General features: G+C 38.1%; 1 protein-coding gene across 1 annotated transcript; it reads left to right on the top strand.

Annotated features, from left to right (window-relative positions):
* The first annotated feature begins 405 nt into the window (after positions 1–405).
* LOC127443133 (interferon-induced very large GTPase 1-like) lies at positions 406–18,486 on the top strand. The gene is made up of 7 exons (XM_051701668.1): positions 406–516; positions 1,720–1,811; positions 2,161–3,010; positions 4,012–4,114; positions 4,235–4,846; positions 5,014–5,081; positions 13,092–18,486. The coding sequence occupies exons 3-7, from the start codon at positions 2,168–2,170 to the stop codon at positions 17,916–17,918; spliced, it is 6,453 nt and encodes a 2,150-aa protein (XP_051557628.1). The 5' UTR covers positions 406–516; positions 1,720–1,811; positions 2,161–2,167; the 3' UTR covers positions 17,919–18,486.
* Positions 18,487–20,104: the final 1,618 nt, after the last annotated feature.

Below are 20,104 nucleotides of genomic sequence, written 5' to 3' on the forward strand. Positions count from 1 at the left end.
CACAAAGATGTACGGAAGCAAACATTTGTAGTTAAAAAGTATAAGTATTGTTTTGTTTATAAAAATAATCAATCGTTTGGGTTCAGAAGAACTTTATTTGTCGACTGGAGTCGTGTGGATTATTTTGATGCACCCTAAATATGCATTTTGGACTGTCAAAAATGGAGTACATTCACTTGCATTGTTTAAAGGAGGAGGCCTGAAATGAAATCCTACAAATCTTAAATTCTGTTTTGATGAAGAAAGAAACTCAGAAACATCTTGGATGGCTTGAATACTTACTCTGAAAGACAGTTTCCTAAAAGTCATGTGACTTACTGGAACTCAACACACACTACTGAAAGTTAAGTATTAACTAAAAATGTTGTGAAATTGAGATCAGTATGAACTTTAGAGTTGATAAAGTGGGACTTTATGACTCTATGAGACTACAAAACTGCTGTTTGATACCTTTTCCTATTAGTCGTTGTTGGATTGCTCTTTGTTTCAGTATTGTGAAGCTTGGATGGATTTCAGGTGATTTCATTGTTTTTTATTATTATTTATTATTTTATTTTATTTTTGACAGTTGTATTATTAAGGGGACATTGTTTGAAAATTAATGGAATTTGTCAATGTTTTGTCAGTGAGTAGGTCACTGAATTTATCATATTTTTCTGGATTTTTATATAGAGGTAATTTTTTTTTTAATGTAAAAATTAATTGTAACTAGATGCAAAGGGCTGCAACTATTTAGCTTATTACAGCGACTTGAAAAAGTTGAAGAAAAGGTTCAATTTATACAAATAAGCCGTGATTTTCGGAAGCAACTACCAGCAGAAGTTAATGCTACTGTGAGCGATTTCACTGTTCTAAATGATTTGTCTGTAACAACATACAAGGATGTATTAAGACGATGCGTGGAAAACAGTGTCAAAAATTGCGAGAATGAGTTTCACCTTGTTATTGATATGATGCATTGAGCACTGCTGCAGTTTATATTAAAATTATTTCCTCTGCAGAATGTTCATTTTTAGGGGCAAGTTAACTGATTCCTTGTCAAATTACAATGATATCTTGTTTTAATGGCAATATATCTCATCTGTTATCATGTGTTATCACACCTTCAAAAGAAATGGCCAACTGTGAAGCCCACCAATAATGTTAGAACGATCAGCAGTTGAAGTGCATACTAGCAACCAGAAGTGCAGAGACTAGTGACATCAAGTGACAAGTCGCTGCATGTGTGAACAGGACTTAAAGTCTACATCAATGCTACTTAACTATGGAAAGCTCAGGGGCTGCAAAGCTGGATCTTAATTTTTTTAATAGTAGATATATACTGTATTTATTAGAGCTGTCAAAATTAATGTGTTAACCCATGTGATTAATTAAAAATGTTTAACTCATTTACCCATTTTCACAGTAGGTTCTGACATTTATTCAGATCCGTAAGTTCTAAACACTGGCTGAAATAGGGCAGAACCTTTGTGGTGTGACAGGGGTCATTTCACTGACACACACACCACAAACTAACACATGTCCCAAGGTCGTTAGGACAAAAATAATGTTTATACTGCAAAAAACAAACAAACAAAAAATTTAAATAATGCAATATACAGATACAAATACAGATATATATGGCTGGTAAATTTTCTCAATTCTCTCGTCATTGGCAGGTGTTGAAAAAGGGAATTTTGTGCCCTGCATGTAACAATATTTTTCTGTTTATATTTGCAGCCAGAAATACAAGCCAAACCTTGTACTCCCTAATTGTATCCGTGACTCTAGTGCTCCAGACGTGTGATGCATGTCTGTGCTGTGTAAATTGAGTAAGTTTAGTAAATCCTTTTTTTCCTTCCTCAATTTGCATGTAAAGCCTCCTAAGTGCCTGTGGCCCTTTCTACTCCTCAAATTTCTAAATTTTTATTTTTTATGAGTTTAAAATGTCCTAAATACTCAGTAACATCAGCAATCTGCTTGCACGCAACTAATTTTCATAGGTTGTCTTTGTAAAAAATCTGTTTTTGGTGGTATAGTACTTTTTTTTTTTTTTTTTTTGTCATCCATTATGAGATCCTTAAAAAAGTCTCAATACTTAATACAAAGCATGATACTGTCTGTGGTTTAAGGCATTCATCTGATCCACCAAACCTGGTTTATGTTCATTTTTCTTTCTAGTTAAATCATGATGGAACCAGATCCAGAAGATGTCATGGACACTTCTCCAATTATAGTTAAGGATTCAGATGATGTCATGGACAATCCTCCAGTTACATATCAAGATCCAGATGATATCATGGACACTTCTCCAGTGACAGATAGAGATCCAGATGATGTCATGTGTGCTCCTCCAGTGACAGATCAAAAACCAGATGATGTCATGAGTGCTCCTCCAGTGACAGATAGAGATCCAGATGATGTCATGTGTGCTCCTCCAGTGACAGATCAAAAACCAGATGATGTAATGAGTGCTCCTCCAGTGACAGATAGAGATCCAGATGATGTCATGTGTGCTCCTCCAGTGACAGATCAAAAACCAGATGATGTCATGAGTGCTCCTCCAGTGACAGATCAAAAACCAGATGATGTCATGAGTGCTCCTCCAGTGACAGATAGAGATCCAGATGATGTCATGTGTGTTCCTCCAGTGACAGATAAAGATCCACATGATGTCATGTGTGCTCCACCAGTGACGCATCAAGAACCACGTGATGTCATGATTAACCCTCCTATGACTGACAGTCCCTTTGCTACAGACAGAGATAACCTTAAAGCCAAGCATCAAGAAGACCCTGGGAAGCATGACTACCAGTCACAAATTCACCCATGCACTGACACCTTGAAGTTTAGCAAATCTAACCAAGGACATTATACAGAAAACCCAAACAAAGCCAATTATTACCCAGTTATGACAGACTCAACCACTAAAACAGAAGTCCAAGAAGCACAATGTGTAAAAGAAAGCACAGACCACAACAACAAAATAAATACTCTGGCAACCTCAAATCAAGAACATGAAGAACACAAGGTAAATATCTTAATACTCTGGCTACACTTCACATAAACAACATGGCCAAAAGTAAGTGGACACCCCCTTGTCCATTCCCTCATTGGTCGCCACTAGTGTATTTCTCAGTATTTCTGTTTCTTAAACATATTTTGCTTCATTTTATTTTGAATATTATTTTGAATATGTTGTGTCATGTTTTAGGGACATGCAGGTCGTTTTGTCCTTTAGACGGTGACAATAGAACACAACCACTAATTTTAGTCACTAGGGTTGCCACCCGTCCCATAAAATGCGAGATTGTCCCGTATTTAAAGATGAAATTATGCGATTTGTCCCCTATTTAAACTGGTCAGATGGCGTCACTGTGAAATCGTTCACAGTGACCAATTGAAAAGTCCCCATTGGGCTAAAACTGTAAAAAAAAAAAAAAAAAAAAGAAAAAAGAAAATTAGATATAAATTTTCAACAAGATGTTCAAAATTAAACAAATTGAAAAATGTATGAATACAATCACGGAGTAATTTTTTGCAATACATGAGTCAGGAAAGTTATCATTTTAGCATATAAGAAAGGATATACAAATTTTATTATTAATAACTCTTAATGAATTTATTGCTAAAACTCATTTATTCTCATTTATTAATGAGAATAATTATTATTATTTAACTCATTTAATGCATTTATTGCCCCCCCCACCCCCCACCCCATTTGAGTGTCCCTTACTTTACAACTTCAAAAGTGGCAACCCTACAAGTCACTGTACAGTTATGGTAAAGTGAATGTGTACCCCCTGCCCCAGAAATTATAAATTCCCCCCTATGCAATTAATTGTGGCACTGATACTGGACCAACAGCCTATTAATGCCAATGGTTAAGCAATTAAATGTTAAAAAGCAAATGGGTTTGGTGTTCACATAAGTCTGACCATGCATTTTGTACAAAAGTTTGATTGTGCACACTTATACAACCTTATAAAATAATGGTAATAGGAAACAGATAATGAACTTCTCTTTCTCCAGGGTAATGTGAAACCAGAAGAAGAAGGGAGCAACCCCAAACTTGATGGTCAAGCAAACATAACTGTGGCCTCAGACTTTGATGATTCATCTTACAGCAGTACAGGTATGCAACACATCCATATAAGTGAGAAGCGTCATTAGATGATCAGACTTATTCTTAAAGTATTTGTGTTGTTGTCCTTATTCTCTGAGTTTGAGAACAGTTCTTTGGTGTTTGCCCTAGATCACAGGGTTCCCAATTTAACTGTTGCATTATTTGGGAATTCTGCGGCAGTCCAGTTTGGATGTAACAATATTCTACTTGGAGAAAAACAACTCCATCTTGAGAATGCAGAATTCTCCATGATTGTTCCATCACAGAGGAAGATATCAGATCATCACGTCACAGTAATCAACATGATTGACTCACATGAGACTGATCTTTACCCTTTTGATCATGTTATTAGTCAACTTCTGAATGAAAATGAAATCCATGCTTTCATCTTTGTTGTGCAACTGGGCCAGCTAACAGATGCCGATAAGATGGGTATTGAATGGCTACAGAGTATATTTGGTGATAGAGTTCTTCCATTTGTGATGACTCTTTTCACTTATAACAAAGATGAAGAGTGTGACACTATAATAGATGAACTGAAGAAAAATTCTGTTCTGGAGCAACTGGTTGAAAAATGTGGACAAAGATATCACACCTGCAGAAAGATGATGAGCTACCAGTCAGAGATGAGAGAATTGATGGACAGGATTGAACGTCTGTATATTGAGAATAATAAGCAGTGCTACACCAGTGAGATGTTCACCAATTTAAGAAAACCACAAAACAGTGAATTTAAAAGTGGTAAGATAACAGATTCTGTTTCTTCATATCATTTATTGTGACATTTAGACATAAAGTAAGCTACAGGCACAAAGTAAATTAAACATATTTCATATAATTTAATAAAGTTCTTAGTTTCAAATCTAGTCATTAAATGTCACTTAACCTTTTTTCTCCATAAAATCAAGGCCCAGACACAGACATAAGCACTAAAACACAACCTTTGGGGAGCTCTGACAAAGCAGACAGACGAATGGTAAGAAGAGAGAGGAATAATATAATATATATTTACGTACAGTTGTGCTCAAAAGTTTGCATACCCTGGCAGAAATTGTGGCATTGATTTTGAAAATATGACTGATGATGCAAGAAAACCTGTCTTTTATTTAAGGATAGTGATCTTATTAAGCCATTTATTATCACATAGTTGTTTGGCTCCTTTTTAAATCATTATGATAACAGAAATCACCCAAATGGCCCTGATCAAAAGTTTACATACCCTTGAATATTTGGCCTTGTTACAGACACACAAGATGACACACACAGGTTTAAATGGCAAATAAAATTTAATTTCCCACACCTGTGGCTTTTCAAATTGCAATTAGTGTCTGTGTATAAATAGTCAATGAGTTTGTTAGCTCTCACGTGGATGCACTGAGCAGGCTAGATACTGAGCCATGGGGAGCAGAAAAGAACTGTCAAATGACCTGCGTAACAAGGTAACGGACCTTTATAAAGATGGAAAAGGATATAAAAAGATATCCAAAGCCTTGAAAATGCCAGCCAGTACTGTTCAATCACTTATTAAGAAGTGGAAAATTTGGGGATCTCTTGATACCAAGCCAAGGTCAGGTAGACCAAGAAAGATTTCAGCCACAACTGCCAGAAGAATTGTTTGGGATACAAAGAAAAACCCACAGGTAACCTCAGGAGAAATACAAGCTGCTCTGGAAAAAGACGGTGTGGTTGTTCCAAGGAGCACAATACGACGATACTTGAACAAAAATGAGTTGCATGGTCGAGTTGCCAGAAAGAAGCCTTTACTGCGCCAATGCCACAAAAAAGCCCAGATACAATATGCCCAACAACACCTTGACACGCCTCACAGCTTCTGGCACACTGTAATTTGGAGTGACGAGACCAAAATAGAGCTTTATGGTCACCATCATAAGCGCTATGTTTGGAGAGGGGTCAACAAGGCCTATAGTGAAAAGAATACCATCCCCACTGTTAAGCATGGTGGTGGCTCACCGATGTTTTGGGGGTGTGTGAGCTCGGCACGGGGAACCTTGTGAAAATTGATGGCAGGATGAATGCAGCATGTTATCAGAAAATACTGGCAGACAATTTGCATTCTTCTGCACGAAAGCTGTGCATGGGACGCTCTTGGACTTTCCAGCATGACAATGACCCTAAGCACAAGGCCAAGTTGACCCTCCAGTGGTTACAGCAGAAAAAGGTGAAGGTTCTGGAGTGCACATCACAGTCTCCTGACCTTAATATCATCAAGCCACTCTGGGGAGATCTCAAACGTGCGGTTCATGCAAGATGACCAAATCATCTTGGCATTTTGCCCAGACACAGACAGGGCAGCTATACCACCTGCAAGAATTTGGGGCCTTATAGACAACTATTACAAAGCACTGCACGCTGTCGTTGATGCTATAGGGGGCAATACACAGTATTAAGGACTAAGGGTATACAGACTTTTGAACAGGGGTCATTTCATTTTTTTCTTTGTTGCCATGTTTTGTTTTATGATTGTGCCATTCTGTTATAAACTACAGTTGAATATGAATCCCATAAGAAATAAAAGAAATGTGTTTTGCCTACTCACTCATGTTTTCTTTAAAAACGGTACATATATATTACCAATTCTCCAAGGGTATGCAAACTTTTGAGCACAACTGTATATATAAAATATGTAATTATAAATTGAAGGATGAACAAGTGCAAATGGGGTGGAATAATATACAACCCCGATTCCGAAAAGTTGGGACAGTATGAAAAATGTTAATAAAGACTAAAAGGAGTTCCATTTGTAATTCCCTGTGCTATATTAAAAGCACCAAAACAACACTTTTATTGATGTTTTACCTTGTGAATTTAACTGTTTAAATATACACTTATTTCAAATCAGATGATTGCAACATGCCCCAAAAAAGTTAAGACATTCGTGTGTTTATCACTGTGTAACATTACCATTACTTCTAATAACACTTTTTAAGTGTTTGGGCACAGAAAACACAAGTTTGTTAAGTTTAGCAAGCAGAATTTTCCCCCATTCATCCATTATGCAAGTCTTCAGCTGCACAGTTGTACTGGGCCTTCATTGCCATATTTTTTATTATCCTTAATAATGCGTGACACATGCTGGACGTGACGCCATGCGAGGAGCAGTCGTGTGAACCACGAGCTCTGCACACTTTGCTAGTTTTTTTTTATTATTTTCATGTTATAATCTGGTGAGATTCGATATACCCAGTTACATATTTGTTCTTTGAGGTAAACATGGCAAAGAAGTCAAAATCCTTGGGCTCTGGAGACATTAAAAGACACTTACGTGCTCAAGATGAAACCTCTGACGGGTCTGCTGACCGGGGATTCGATTTGGATGGCGCGGCCGGGGAAATCCAGCATCAACAGGCCAACATGTTTGTGATGCTGATGAAGGTTGTTTCTGACTTGGAGGATCTCGCTGTAATATGTTGATCGATTACGCCGATGGAAACAAAATTCTCTGAGTTGGTTACAAGAGTGGCAGATGTTGAGGAAGGATTATCTGGAGTTATTGGAAAGGGAATTATCTGCTAATCCGCTCACGACCAAAATAGACTTGGAAAAATATTTGGAAAAACTGGAAGATTTGAAAAATAGGAGCCGAAGAAATAACATACAGATTGTTGGAATTCCTGAGCATGAAGAAAGCAGAGATATGATGAAATTCCTAGATGAGCTCTTCCCGAGTCTGCTCAATACAACAGGCCATAAGCTGGAAATCGAGCGAGCTCACAGAGTCCCGGCTCGGAGATCCGCTGAGGGAGATAGGCCCCAATCAATTCTGGCCAAATTTCTGAGATCATCCGATAAAGATCTTGTGTTGCACGAGGTGAGGAGTAAAGGAAAGCTTTCTTGGAAGAATCACAATATTTTCTTGTTCCCGGACTTTGCAAATTCAGCAAGAAAAATGCGATCGATTCAAGGAATGTAAGAAACTCTTACATCAACAGAAGATCGCTTTTGCACTGACATTTCCAGTCAGACTGAGAATAGAAATGAAGGATGGCCGCAGGGTATTTACGTGTCCCAAACAAGCAATGTCTTTCATAGAAACAATGGGTGAGTAAGCCATTTGGTGTTTCTCATGTAGCTCCAGAGTGGATTAACTCGCTGTACTTACTCTGGCTGTCTGAGGAAGCTGGGCGCCATTTTTGTTTCTATTTGTGTTGGTTCCGCCTAGCAGTTGGAGTTTGTTTTGTGGAATAACACTTCTTCAAGAAACTTTTGCATGGACGGAAGATCGCTTTTACACTGAAGTTCCCGGCCAGATTGAGAATGTATACTAAGAATGGCCGCAAAATATCTACATGCCTACACAAAGGATGTCTTTTATAAAGTTGACTGACTGAGTAAGTCATGGTGTATTTTGTTTATGCAGCCTCCGAGTGAATAATACACACTTGACCATCCGAGAAACCGGGATGCCTGTTTTGTTTGTTTTGTGGAATAACACTGCTTCGGGACAGTTGTGGATGAATCTGTTCGATATTTGTGCTTTTGCCTCCTGTTGGCTGGAGTTTGTTTTGTGGAGTATTTTTGCGAGACATTGAAATTATTATGTCATCTGCTGAACTCATAAACAGCCGGCTCATTGAACACATGTTTGTCTGTCTGAGGACACTGAACGGCTTTATATTGGTTGGAATTTGTTTTGTGGAGGAACACATCTTCGAGACAGTTCTGTGACTGAGTCTACATGTTCTTTGTGTTTATTCTACCTATTGGCTGGGGTTTGTTTTACAAAGTATTTTCTGTTATGTAATTTTGCCTCATAAAATTTGTGTAGAAGCACCGGACTTAAGCAATCCGATGGCATAGTTGTCGCAGGGGCTCTTGTAGGCGTACATTAACCTTTTTGGTTTAGAGGGATTGATGGCGGTTGGCGCTGTCGTGTGCAGGGTTAATGCACATGTTTTTCTTTTTTATGTTTGTTTGGTTTGGGAGGGAGTTCGGGGTTTGATTGTTGCACTAATGTTGGAATGTGGTCTGTATAATCTTGTTTTTGACACACAATTTATTTTTTCTATTATATCAAAATGTCAAATGTTATTATGAGAGGGTTATCTTTCTCCACATGGAATGTGAATGGCTTGGGGCACCCCATAAAAAGAAGGAAGATTATTTATTTTCTTAAGCATAAGAAATGTGTTTCTTCAAGAAAAAAAAAATTGGGAAGATATGGGGTGGGAATGTTTTCTTTAGCGCTGGCTCAAGTAAGAGCAGGGGAGTCATTACTTTGATAAGTAAACATCTACAGTTCAAATCTCTCAAACAGATTAAAGATAAATTAGGGAGAATCATTATTGTTTTAACAGAAATTCAGGGGCAAAGGTTGGTTTTGGTTAATATTTACACACCTAACGCTGATGATCAGGACTTTATAGATCTTGAAGGGATGTTGCAAGCCACTGGTACCCCTCATGATATAATACTGGGAGGAGACTTTAATCTTTTGATGGATTCAGTCCTTGATCATAGTGAAGCAAAAGTGTGTAAGCCCCCTAGAGCAACATTGACGCTTCACAGGATGTGTAAAAATCTTGGTCTTGCAGATATTTGGTGACTTTTGAACCCATCTGGTAGAGACTATACGTTTTTTTCAGTCCATCAGTCCATAAGATTTATTCTAGAATAGATTTTTCTTATTTTTTATATCTAAGTCCCTCATTTCATCTGTTGTTGATTGCTCAATTGGAAAAATCTTAGTCTCAGATCACGCACTGGTGAGTTTAGAGATGTTGCTACATACGGAGAAAAAGAAATCATATAGTTGCCGCTTTAATGTGTCCCTTTTGCAAAATCCTGATTTCCAACAAATGTTAAAGACTGAAATCAATGTTTATATGGAGACCAACCGGTCCTCAGTATCCTCTGTGGGCGTGGCTTGGGAGCCACTTAAGGCGGTTCTTAGGGGTCGGATCATACAGTATGCCTCATTTACCAAAAATTCCAAAGCCCGAGAACTCGTGGAGTTGGAAGGAAATATTAAAAGTGCAGAGGCAGAGCTGAAGCCCAGAATGTCGTCTGATGGCCTCAGAGAACTGAACCAATTGAAATACAGATATAATGCTATTTTGTCATGGAAAGTAGAGTTTTGGTTATTCATGGCAAGACAGTCATACTTTGAGTCGGGGGACAAAGCAGGGAAGCTTTTGGCTAGATATATAAAGCAGAGAGAGTCTTTTTCTACCATTCCCTACATTTATCAATGATTGGGAAGATTAATGTTATTAAAATGAACTGTATTCCAAAATTCAACTACCTGCTACAGTCACTCCCTATAGATGTCCCCCTCTCTTATTTCAAGCAATTTGACAGCATTGCGAAGTCCTTCATTTGGAATGGTAAACGTCCCAGAATACATTTCAACAAATTACATAGGCTGATTGACCAAGGTGGGCTAGGCCTACCCAAGATTTTGTTTTATTATTATGTGTTCAGTCTCAGACATTTGGCTCATTGGTCGCTTCCACCTAAAAGAGCCCCTCCTTGGTTTTCTATTGAACAGGAAGTCCTTGCCCCTAATTCACCATTGCAAAGCCTTTCTATCAAACTAACCGGAGAAGTTAAGTCACACCCCGTTATTTCACATTTGCACGTGATTTGGACAAGTGTGGCCAGAGTATTTAATTCTGACATTTAAATGTTGCCTCAAGCATATGGCTGAACCCAAAATTATGTATCAATAAGTCCCCTTTCTGTTGGTCAGAGTGGATTGTGAGGGGGTTGTTTCACTTGGCAACCTGTATGAGAGTGTTGAGATCTTTTGAGAATTTGGGTCATCATTTTGGAATTCCCAGATCTCAGTTTTATAGGTATTTACAGCTGCGCCACATGCTCTGTACGTTTTTTGGGAGTAGCACACACTCCCCCTTTGGGAGAGGTGATCACTGCTTTTGGAAAAGGTCATGAGGCATCAGTGTATTACTCCCTGCTATTCAGAGTCTGGGGATGGAGCTTTAACTTCTATCAAGAGATTATGGGAGAAATATTTGAATTTGATATTGGAGGAAGAAGTGTGGACTAGGATTCTAAAAAATGTCAAGTCTGCATCTAGAGATGCAAGGGTTCGCCTTATGCAATTTAAGATTTTGCATAGATTTTACTGGACCCCCTCTAGATTATATAGGCTTGGTCTTAAAGACACACCCACCTGCTGGCATTGCCAATCAGAAGTTGGAGACACAACACATGTCTTTTGGGTGTGTGTTAAGACTCAAGATTTTTGATTGAGAGTTCAGAGCTATTTGTGTGACGTTTTGGGCACTCAAGTTTTACTTTGCCCCAGACTTTGTATTTTGGGCGATGGGGCGGTCATACATTTGGGGGACAAATTTATAAAAAATTGGGTTCTGACAAGTGTTATGATTGGCAGACAAGTCATTTTAAGGGGTTTGAATTCGGACGAAGCACCATCATTTCCGGAGTGGTGTACGGAGATGGGGAGGGTGGCAGCTCTTGAAGATGGGGTATCTAGAGGATTGGGTAATTTGGACTTTTTTGTGGAAAGTGGGGCAAATATCTGGCATTTTTGGAGGACTCTTGGAGAATGACAGTGGAGAGAGAGGTGTAGATGTTATGTGTGTGATTATTATATTTTATTTATTTTATTATTTTATTTAATTTTTTTTATATATGTTTTTGTGTGTCTATAATCATGTGGGACCACTGGGGTGTTCTTGTGAGTGGGGTTGGGGATTGGGGGGTTGGGGGGGAGTACTAATAGAGAGGGTTAAGTATTGATTCTGTTTGTAAATGTTCTTGCTTTTATTTTTAATATATGAATCAATAAAAAATGTTAATCTGAAAAAAATAATGCGTGACACATTCTCAATTGGAGACATGTCAGGACTGCAGGCAGGCCAGTCTAGCACCCACATTATCAGTTTGCGCAGCTGTAAACATTCAAGGAAGGGAGGGAAAGGAGGACACGGGGAACTTGGAACTTCAACTCAAAGGTATAACTTTAATTTTACAAACTCAAAATAGCTTTTCAGCATCACACTCATTTGATGAAGGTTTTGGTACAGTCTCTTTCTGACTGGTAACTCTCTCCCCCTCGTCTCTGGCATGGTTTCTTTTTATCACTCTCTCCAGTGCTTACTGCAATCAGAAACAGGTGTTAGACATTATAGTGCTCAGATGTGTGCACCCTTACTGCTTTCTCTCTCTCCGGACGAACGCTCGACCATGTCCCCGCCAGCCATGTACTATTAATCCAGGCAGTATGTGGTTTGTTGTCCTGCTGGAAAACCACTTCTGAGTGTGCATTATCTCTGAACCCTCAGATGTCACAGTCTTAAAAACCATAATAATGGATATCATGACATGGGATCTGGAATACTTCGGTCAACCTTTGTCAATCAACACCATTTGATGCTGCATCCATAGAAGCAAGTTAAGGTTTTACAATGCAAAGCAGAAGCCATACATCAACATTGTTCAGAAGTGCTGTCGACTTCTTTGGCTCTGTCTCATCTGAGATGGGAAGTAGAACAGTGGATTTGTGTTTTGTGGTCCGACGAGTCCATATTTAATATATTTTTTAGGAAAAAAACCCATCATGTTCTCCGGGCCATAGAGAAAAAGGACCATTCAAGCTGTATTCAGCGTCAGATCCAAAAGCCAGTGTCTGTCATGTTATGATGGTGTGTCAGTGCCCATGGCCCTAGGTAAAATATCAAATAATGTGTTGTTTTGGTGATTTCCATATAGCACAGGGTGAATAAAATTTAAAAATCTCTCCTTTTTGTTTTAATCACCATTTTCCATACTGTCCCAACTTTTTCAGAATTGGGGTTGTATTTATACAGTACATATATATTATGTATATATAATATATAATTAAGTATATTTTATAAGTATGAATATATCTATTTCATACTTGTTCTAAATGTACTAAATTACCAAACATGTACAAAGTAATTTTCTTTTAGTTATCTTCTCAACTGGTTGTATTACTTAAATGTATTCTGATATTTTTCAGCTAAGTGCAGAGCAACTAATTCACAGACTTCATCTTGAATGTGAGAACCAAAAACTGACAACTGCAGACTTTCTTCAGCTAATTATACAATCACAGTCCCATGAGTCTTGCACAGAGGAGAAGTTGGCCCAGATTTATCTGCAAAAATTACTGATGATGGACTACAGAGCAAGATGCATCCAAATACAAGAGAACAAAGAACAGGATTGCACACAACAAAGAGACTTATCTGAAGATTTGGCTGATGCTTTCAATGATTTTTTCAAAGAAACGCCTAAATCTCCTGATGAAAATAATAAATTAGATGCTGTCCACTTAATGGATGTTCAAATGGCCTTGTTCCATTGTGCTGATAGTTTCCTAAAGCAACTAATGGTGACTAAACTCGCACAGTGTCAGTATGCTCTGCCTCTTCTTGTACCCAGTCCATTCACACAACAGATTGAGTTTCCTCTCTGGACATTCCGACAAATCAACAAGAGCTGGAAGACAAAACTCTTTAGCCAATTCCAGCCAGTCTATAAGGCAGAAACTCCAATGGTGGCTTTCTTCAGGTTTGGCTCAGTGTCCTCATCCAAGTCTCAGCTGATGAACAACCTGATCAATGAGAAACACAATACGTTTTTCCACAGGAACTGCCCAGGCAGCAGCAGAACCAGAGTGCTGATGGATGGAGTTGTGGAGATTGCCTGGTACTGCCCCTCTGGAGAGGAAACAGATAAATTTACTGACTGTGTTGCATTCTGTAATCTACATGGTGATGCAGGAGACAATGAGAAGCAGCTGGATATCCTGACTGAAATGGCCTCTGTAAATGTAGTTATTTTACCACAGCTTAACAGGAATGACAACAACATGACAAAGATCCAAAATTTCTACAAGGGCTCGAAGCCATTCATCTGCCTTCTTACCGAGAATGATTCAGTTATCACACAAATACGAAAAGGGAAATACAAAATTGGCTTGAAAGACAGAAATCAGTCTGATGTATTTGAAGAACTCAGAAGAGCTATAAAAAATGGACTCTCAAATCCAGAATTATCTTCCAAATCACCATCCTTTTTCAAGCTTGAAGATGTGGCTAAGCACTCAGATATCATCAGAGTAGATGAGGATGATAATGATGACTGCAAGAAAGGAAAAGAGGCAGCACAGAAGATGATGGGTTTACTGAAGAATATACATCTGACAGAAATCAAAGAATCATTTCTGCCATGTCAGGGGAAACTGTGGCACCAGTGGTGCCAGAAGAATAAAGAACTACATCGACCTACACTGGGAGAAGTGCATAAAGGAAACAACATAGAAAAGATCAAATGTTCTAAGCAATCAGAAATGCATAAAATCCGTGAACAGCAGCAAACATCTGTCCTAAGTCAGTTTATCCAACTCTTTATTCAAAACCTGAATTCACAAGAAGGAAATGAAACTGCATATTTTCTTAAATGGCTGGGAATCCTACTGGATGACTTCACCACTGAAAGTCTCTCAGCCCTTCACCATGAGTATGATGAAAAGTGGTCAGCGGTCCTAAATCTTAAAAAACAACATGAGAAATCACAACAACTGACAGCTGAACAAATAGAACTTGAGCAAATAACTGAGAAACTACAAGCTGCAACCTTCGGCTTGGAACACCTGCTGAGGGAGATCGGTCAGATATATGAATCATGTTCATGTATGAAGAAGAACAAGAAAGACCTGAAGTTAAACTTCTCTTCTCTTCCAAGGCTTGCCGCAAGGATGATGATGTCTGGATTTCCACTGGAGCTGATGGATGGAGATGCTGCTCATGTTCCTCTAATCTGGGTTACTGCTGTTCTTGATGAACTCATCCAGAACTTAGGAAACCAGAGAGTCTTTGTGCTGTCAGTTTTAGGGATCCAGAGCTCTGGGAAATCCACCATGCTGAACGCCATGTTTGGACTGCAGTTTGCAGTCAGCGCTGGCAGGTGCACTAGAGGAGCTTTCATGCAACTGATCAGAGTGTCAGAGGAGATGAAAGCACAGCTGAAGTTTGACTATATTCTAGTTGTTGATACTGAGGGACTCCGTGCCCTAGAACTGGCTGGAAGGTCAACAAGAAATCATGACAATGAAATGGCCACATTTGTTGTTGGTCTTGGGAATATGACATTGATCAACATCTTTGGAGAAAACACATCTGAGATGCAGGACATTCTTCAGATTGTTGTTCAGGCTGTCCTGAGGATGAAGAAGGTCAGACTGAATCCAAGCTGCATGTTTGTGCATCAGAATGTTTCAGACATCACAGCTGGAGAGAAAAACATGGAGGGAAGGAGACGACTTCAAGAGAAACTGGATGAAATGACAAAACTCGCTGCTAAAGAAGAAGACTGTGATACAGAATTTTTCAGCGATGTCATTGCATTTGACGTCCAGGATGATGTGAAGTATTTTGCACAGCTTTGGGAGGGCAGCCCACCCATGGCACCTCCAAATCCAGACTACAGCAGAAATATACAGGAATTGAAGAACACCATTCTCTCAAAAGCTTCTAAGGCTAGTTGCGTTACACTGTCACAGTTCAAAACTCGTATCAGTGATCTGTGGAATGCACTGCTGAATGAAAACTTTGTATTCAGCTTCAAAAACACACTAGAGATTGCAGCATACAGAAAACTGGAAACTAAGTACAGCGACTGGACTTGGAGCCTCAGGAGTGCCATGCTGAATATTGAAGAAAGATTCTACAACAGAATTGCCAATGGAAACATTAAGGTTCAGGAAAGTGACCTGCTGGATGACATGAGGAAGACAAAATACGAAGTAGAAAAGTCCGTAACATCTTACTTTGAGGAGGACAGAGACAAAGACATTCTGTGTCAATGGCGAGGAAGATTTGAAACCAGAATTAAAGATCTTCATGATGACCTTGTGAAGGGAACAAAAAGAAAGTTGGATGAAGCGATTGAACAAAAAATAGCCAAGGAGAAGCTTGATACAAAAAGGACAGAGTATGAAAATAAGCTTTTCAGTCGGAGCAAGGAACTAGCTTTGAGGCTGAAAGGTAAAGACATAGATGAACATGTGCTGCAGCGGGAATTTGACACAATGTGGAGTAAGTGGGTCACTGAAATGACAGAGGATACTCCTAAACTGAAAGGCTTCAACTTTTGGGAGGATGTCACACGGATCTTATCTGAAAACCATGAAATAAATTTTGTACATGAGCGATTCAATCAGACAGATTATAAAACGATATGCAGTCGGAGTGATTATTGTGACTATATTGTACTAAAGAAGCATCTAGAGCATTCTGATGACACTGTATCTTCAGAGGAAGCTGGCGAGAACTCCAAGAAAAGCAAGGGTGGGAAAGTTAAGCAGTTACTAATGTATCCAGCTCAAAAAATCTTTTCAGGCTTCAAATATTTTACAGGGATACAAAAACAAACAGAGAACAAGGACCCAATAGCTGAATATCATTATTCGGTAAGGAATCTAATTCATAAAACTGTTCAGGAAACTGAGAAAATAATAAAGAACTCACCAGTGGGAAAACGGGGCTTCAGTGACAGTTACATTCAGGAAATAACAGACTGTGTTAAAAAGTCAGTACAGCAACATCAATCAGTGAACCAAAATTACATACTGAAAAAGGAGTTTAGCATAGATCTCTGTCTTCATGTGTGTTACATTGCAAGTCAGACATTTACCGAACTCCACAAACAATTCAGGGAAGCAAATGATCCAAGAATTTATCTCGAGAAGCAGAAAACTCAATATTGCAACATTTTCAAGAACTACAATAGAGGTGCAACAACAACAACCATACTGAGTGAGTGGATCTGCAGCATCCTAGAACCATCCATCCTGCAAGCAGTTTACAACGAAACTGCTCTTGGATTGGCCGCACAGATGAGGTCTGACATAAAAGCATTACGAGAGAACAGACCAAATCTGGAGAAACACATTCTGAAATCCCTTGCAAAGAAGGAGGACTTTGCACAGTACATAGAATACATTCACAATCCCAGACAACACTTCAAACAATTCATAAAACATAAAGTGGACATATACTTCACCAAACAGAGCAAAATGATTCTAAAAATTTTCATAGGAAATTTAAAACAAAAAGAGCGGGTTGTAAGTAATGCAGTGCAAGTTGCGACAGTGGAGGTGAAGAAGAAGCAAGGAGATGGCGACATGTGGATGAGAAGCTTCACGAAAACCCTAACAGATGAGCTGAAATTCTCAGGAAATTCATGTATTGATCTCAAAGACATTAAAGACTTGGATTTTCTTGAGACGGTTTTAAGTGACAGTTTAAAGGAGAGGATGACAAAGCTACACATCAGGTTTAAAAGCATTACTGACATAAACATGGAAAAGTGCAGGAAGAGGCCAGATGAGATTTTATTTGACCACTTCTGTCAGTGCTGTTGGGTTCAGTGTCCTTTCTGTAAAGCCATCTGCACCAACACAATGGAAGACCATCCTGGAGATCACAGTGTTCCTTTCCACCGTAATAATGGACTGAATGGGTGGTTTTACAGAGGAACAACAAACTTGTCTGTTAATATCTGCACAACAGCGGTAGCAAGTGATCGATCTTTTTATCCAAATTCCTCAGATGATAAAGTCCCCTGGAAAGACTACAGAAAAGGAGGTCAAAAATATGCTAACTGGAGCATCACCCCTGACCTCTCTGAGCTGCCATACTGGAAGTGGTTTGTGTGCAGATTCCAGAAAGATCTGGAAAATTACTACAAAAAAACATTCCAGGGACATGGTGAAATTCCAGAAGAATGGAAACAGTACCAAAAAACGGAAGCTATGGAGAGTTTAGATAAATACATCTAATAGAGAAGTAAAAAATGTTTTTTTAACTCTGTCAGGTCCCTATTTAAAGATTATATTTTGACTAAACTGTATGGTTCCGTACACTAACCTAGTGTTTTCGAACTGATTTTACAGAAGGAAATGTTGAGTAAACTGCCATGCATTATTGTGACGTAACTCTGATGGGGTTTTACTTAGGTGCATTGATCAGCACTACAGAGTAAACAATGTGCAGTAACTATCAGAGCCACAATGGAGAATGTTTCATGATTAACTCTTAAAAATTATTAACTAGCCTATAAAAAGGAATTGAGGAAATCTGGTCTATTCATGTTTATTTTTACTGTTAAAATATTGTTTCTTTTATTTCTGTTAACACATATGATATATTGTGTTCCTGTAGCTCAACTGGTAGTGCTGGGAATGCCAAGGTCACAAGGTTTGATTCTCAGGGAACACATGTACTGATAAACAAATAAGTAAAAAAAAGTCGCTATGGACGAAAGCTTCTAAATGCATAAATGTAAAAAGCAATAAAGGCCTAATAAAGTAAAATAAAATAAAATAAAAACAACAAAACACTGATAAACCTGTTTCAGCTTTGTTGCATTGTGGTGGGACTAGTTAAACTCCAGCTGATCCCCTCTATTTTTTCCCCTCTATTCCCCACCGGTAATTTGTTTGTATTTTAAATATTTGATGATGCTTTCAGCTACCAATAAGAGTATTCTCTGCTCCATTTGACACATTTTACCGTGTTAAAAAATAAAATAAAAAAATCAGAAAATTCCGTCAGGGTCTAGTCATGAGACTTTATTTTCTGTGGATGAAAACTGACTACAAAATTGTGGTCACAGATAAGCGTTTCCTAAAAAAATACACATGTCTCATGCACACTCACACACAGAACTGACAAAACAAATGTAATAAACTATTTCAAAGGAAAAACTGCCTAAAGGGAGGTGTTGCAAAAGCATTTTTTTAATTGAGATAATCTGGTGACGATTTTATAATCTATATTCTCAAACTACTATATTTGTTATCTGTTCAATCATTTTAACAATTCAAATGTAATTGGTCATAAAAATTCAATTTATTAAAGTTTTAGATAAAAACAGATATCCCCTTTATTTTTAGATTATTAGAACTTTTCTAATTAAGTTTAACATAGTGGTATTACATCACCAGACCAGCGGATGGCGCTTCTATGGAGACACGCATGGGACTCGCGCTTCTCTCGTTTCCTGTTCAGTAGCAACAGCTTTTTTATTAGTATTATTATTATTAATGAATTTCAAAAATACAAAACAATTCAACAAGTTTTCATACATTTGACACAAACAGTACAAATACAAATTAAAACACAACAGAAAATAAATAAAAACAAAAGGGCGTCACAAACATATTCATTTAACAAAGACACAAAGAAAATTTTATCGATTCAAAATAAATTTCAAGGGCTGTTTGGAAATGAACAAAGTTGGATTTTAAATCAATCCATTACTTACTTTGATGAATATAAAATTGTCCTAATAACAAAAACGAATCAATAACATACACTTTTCTTTTTTAAATGTCTTATTCATTCGAGTGAAGTAAAACTGTTGATAGGGCTAAGTAAAATTTAATTTTCAAACTCAGAAACTGTGACATCTCATGCCAAAAAGAAGATAAACAGGGACATTCAAAAAATAAATGCACAATACAATGCAAGTGAATGGGTGCCAAAATTTTGAAGCTCCATAAATCACTTAGGTCAGCATAAAAGTAACCTATATGACTCCAGTGGTCTTCAATGTCTTCAGAGAAACAGATAGTTTAGTGAAGTTTTACAATAAATTCTTCTCCCTGCTCAGTCAATCTCCACTTTCACTTTCACATTCTTCTTTTTGTGTTTTTGATGATTCACATTCTTCATGCATATGCCCCCTACTGGGCAGGGAGAAGAATTTTACTTAAAATTGTATCTGTTTCTCTCCCACACCTATCATATCACTTCTGAAGGTATTGATTTAACCACTGGAGTCTAATGGATTGCTTTTATGCTGCCTTTACATTCTTTTTGGAGCCTCAATATTTTGGCACCCATTCACTTGATTTTTGGAGCTTGAAAGTTTTGGTCACCATTCACTTGAATTGTATGGACCTACAGAGCTGAGATATTCTTCTAAAAATCTTGATTTGTGTTTGGCAGAAGAAAGAAAGTC

The sequence above is a fragment of the Myxocyprinus asiaticus genome, chromosome 6 (assembly GCF_019703515.2).
Source record: "Myxocyprinus asiaticus isolate MX2 ecotype Aquarium Trade chromosome 6, UBuf_Myxa_2, whole genome shotgun sequence".
Lineage (NCBI taxonomy): Eukaryota > Metazoa > Chordata > Actinopteri > Cypriniformes > Catostomidae > Myxocyprinus > Myxocyprinus asiaticus.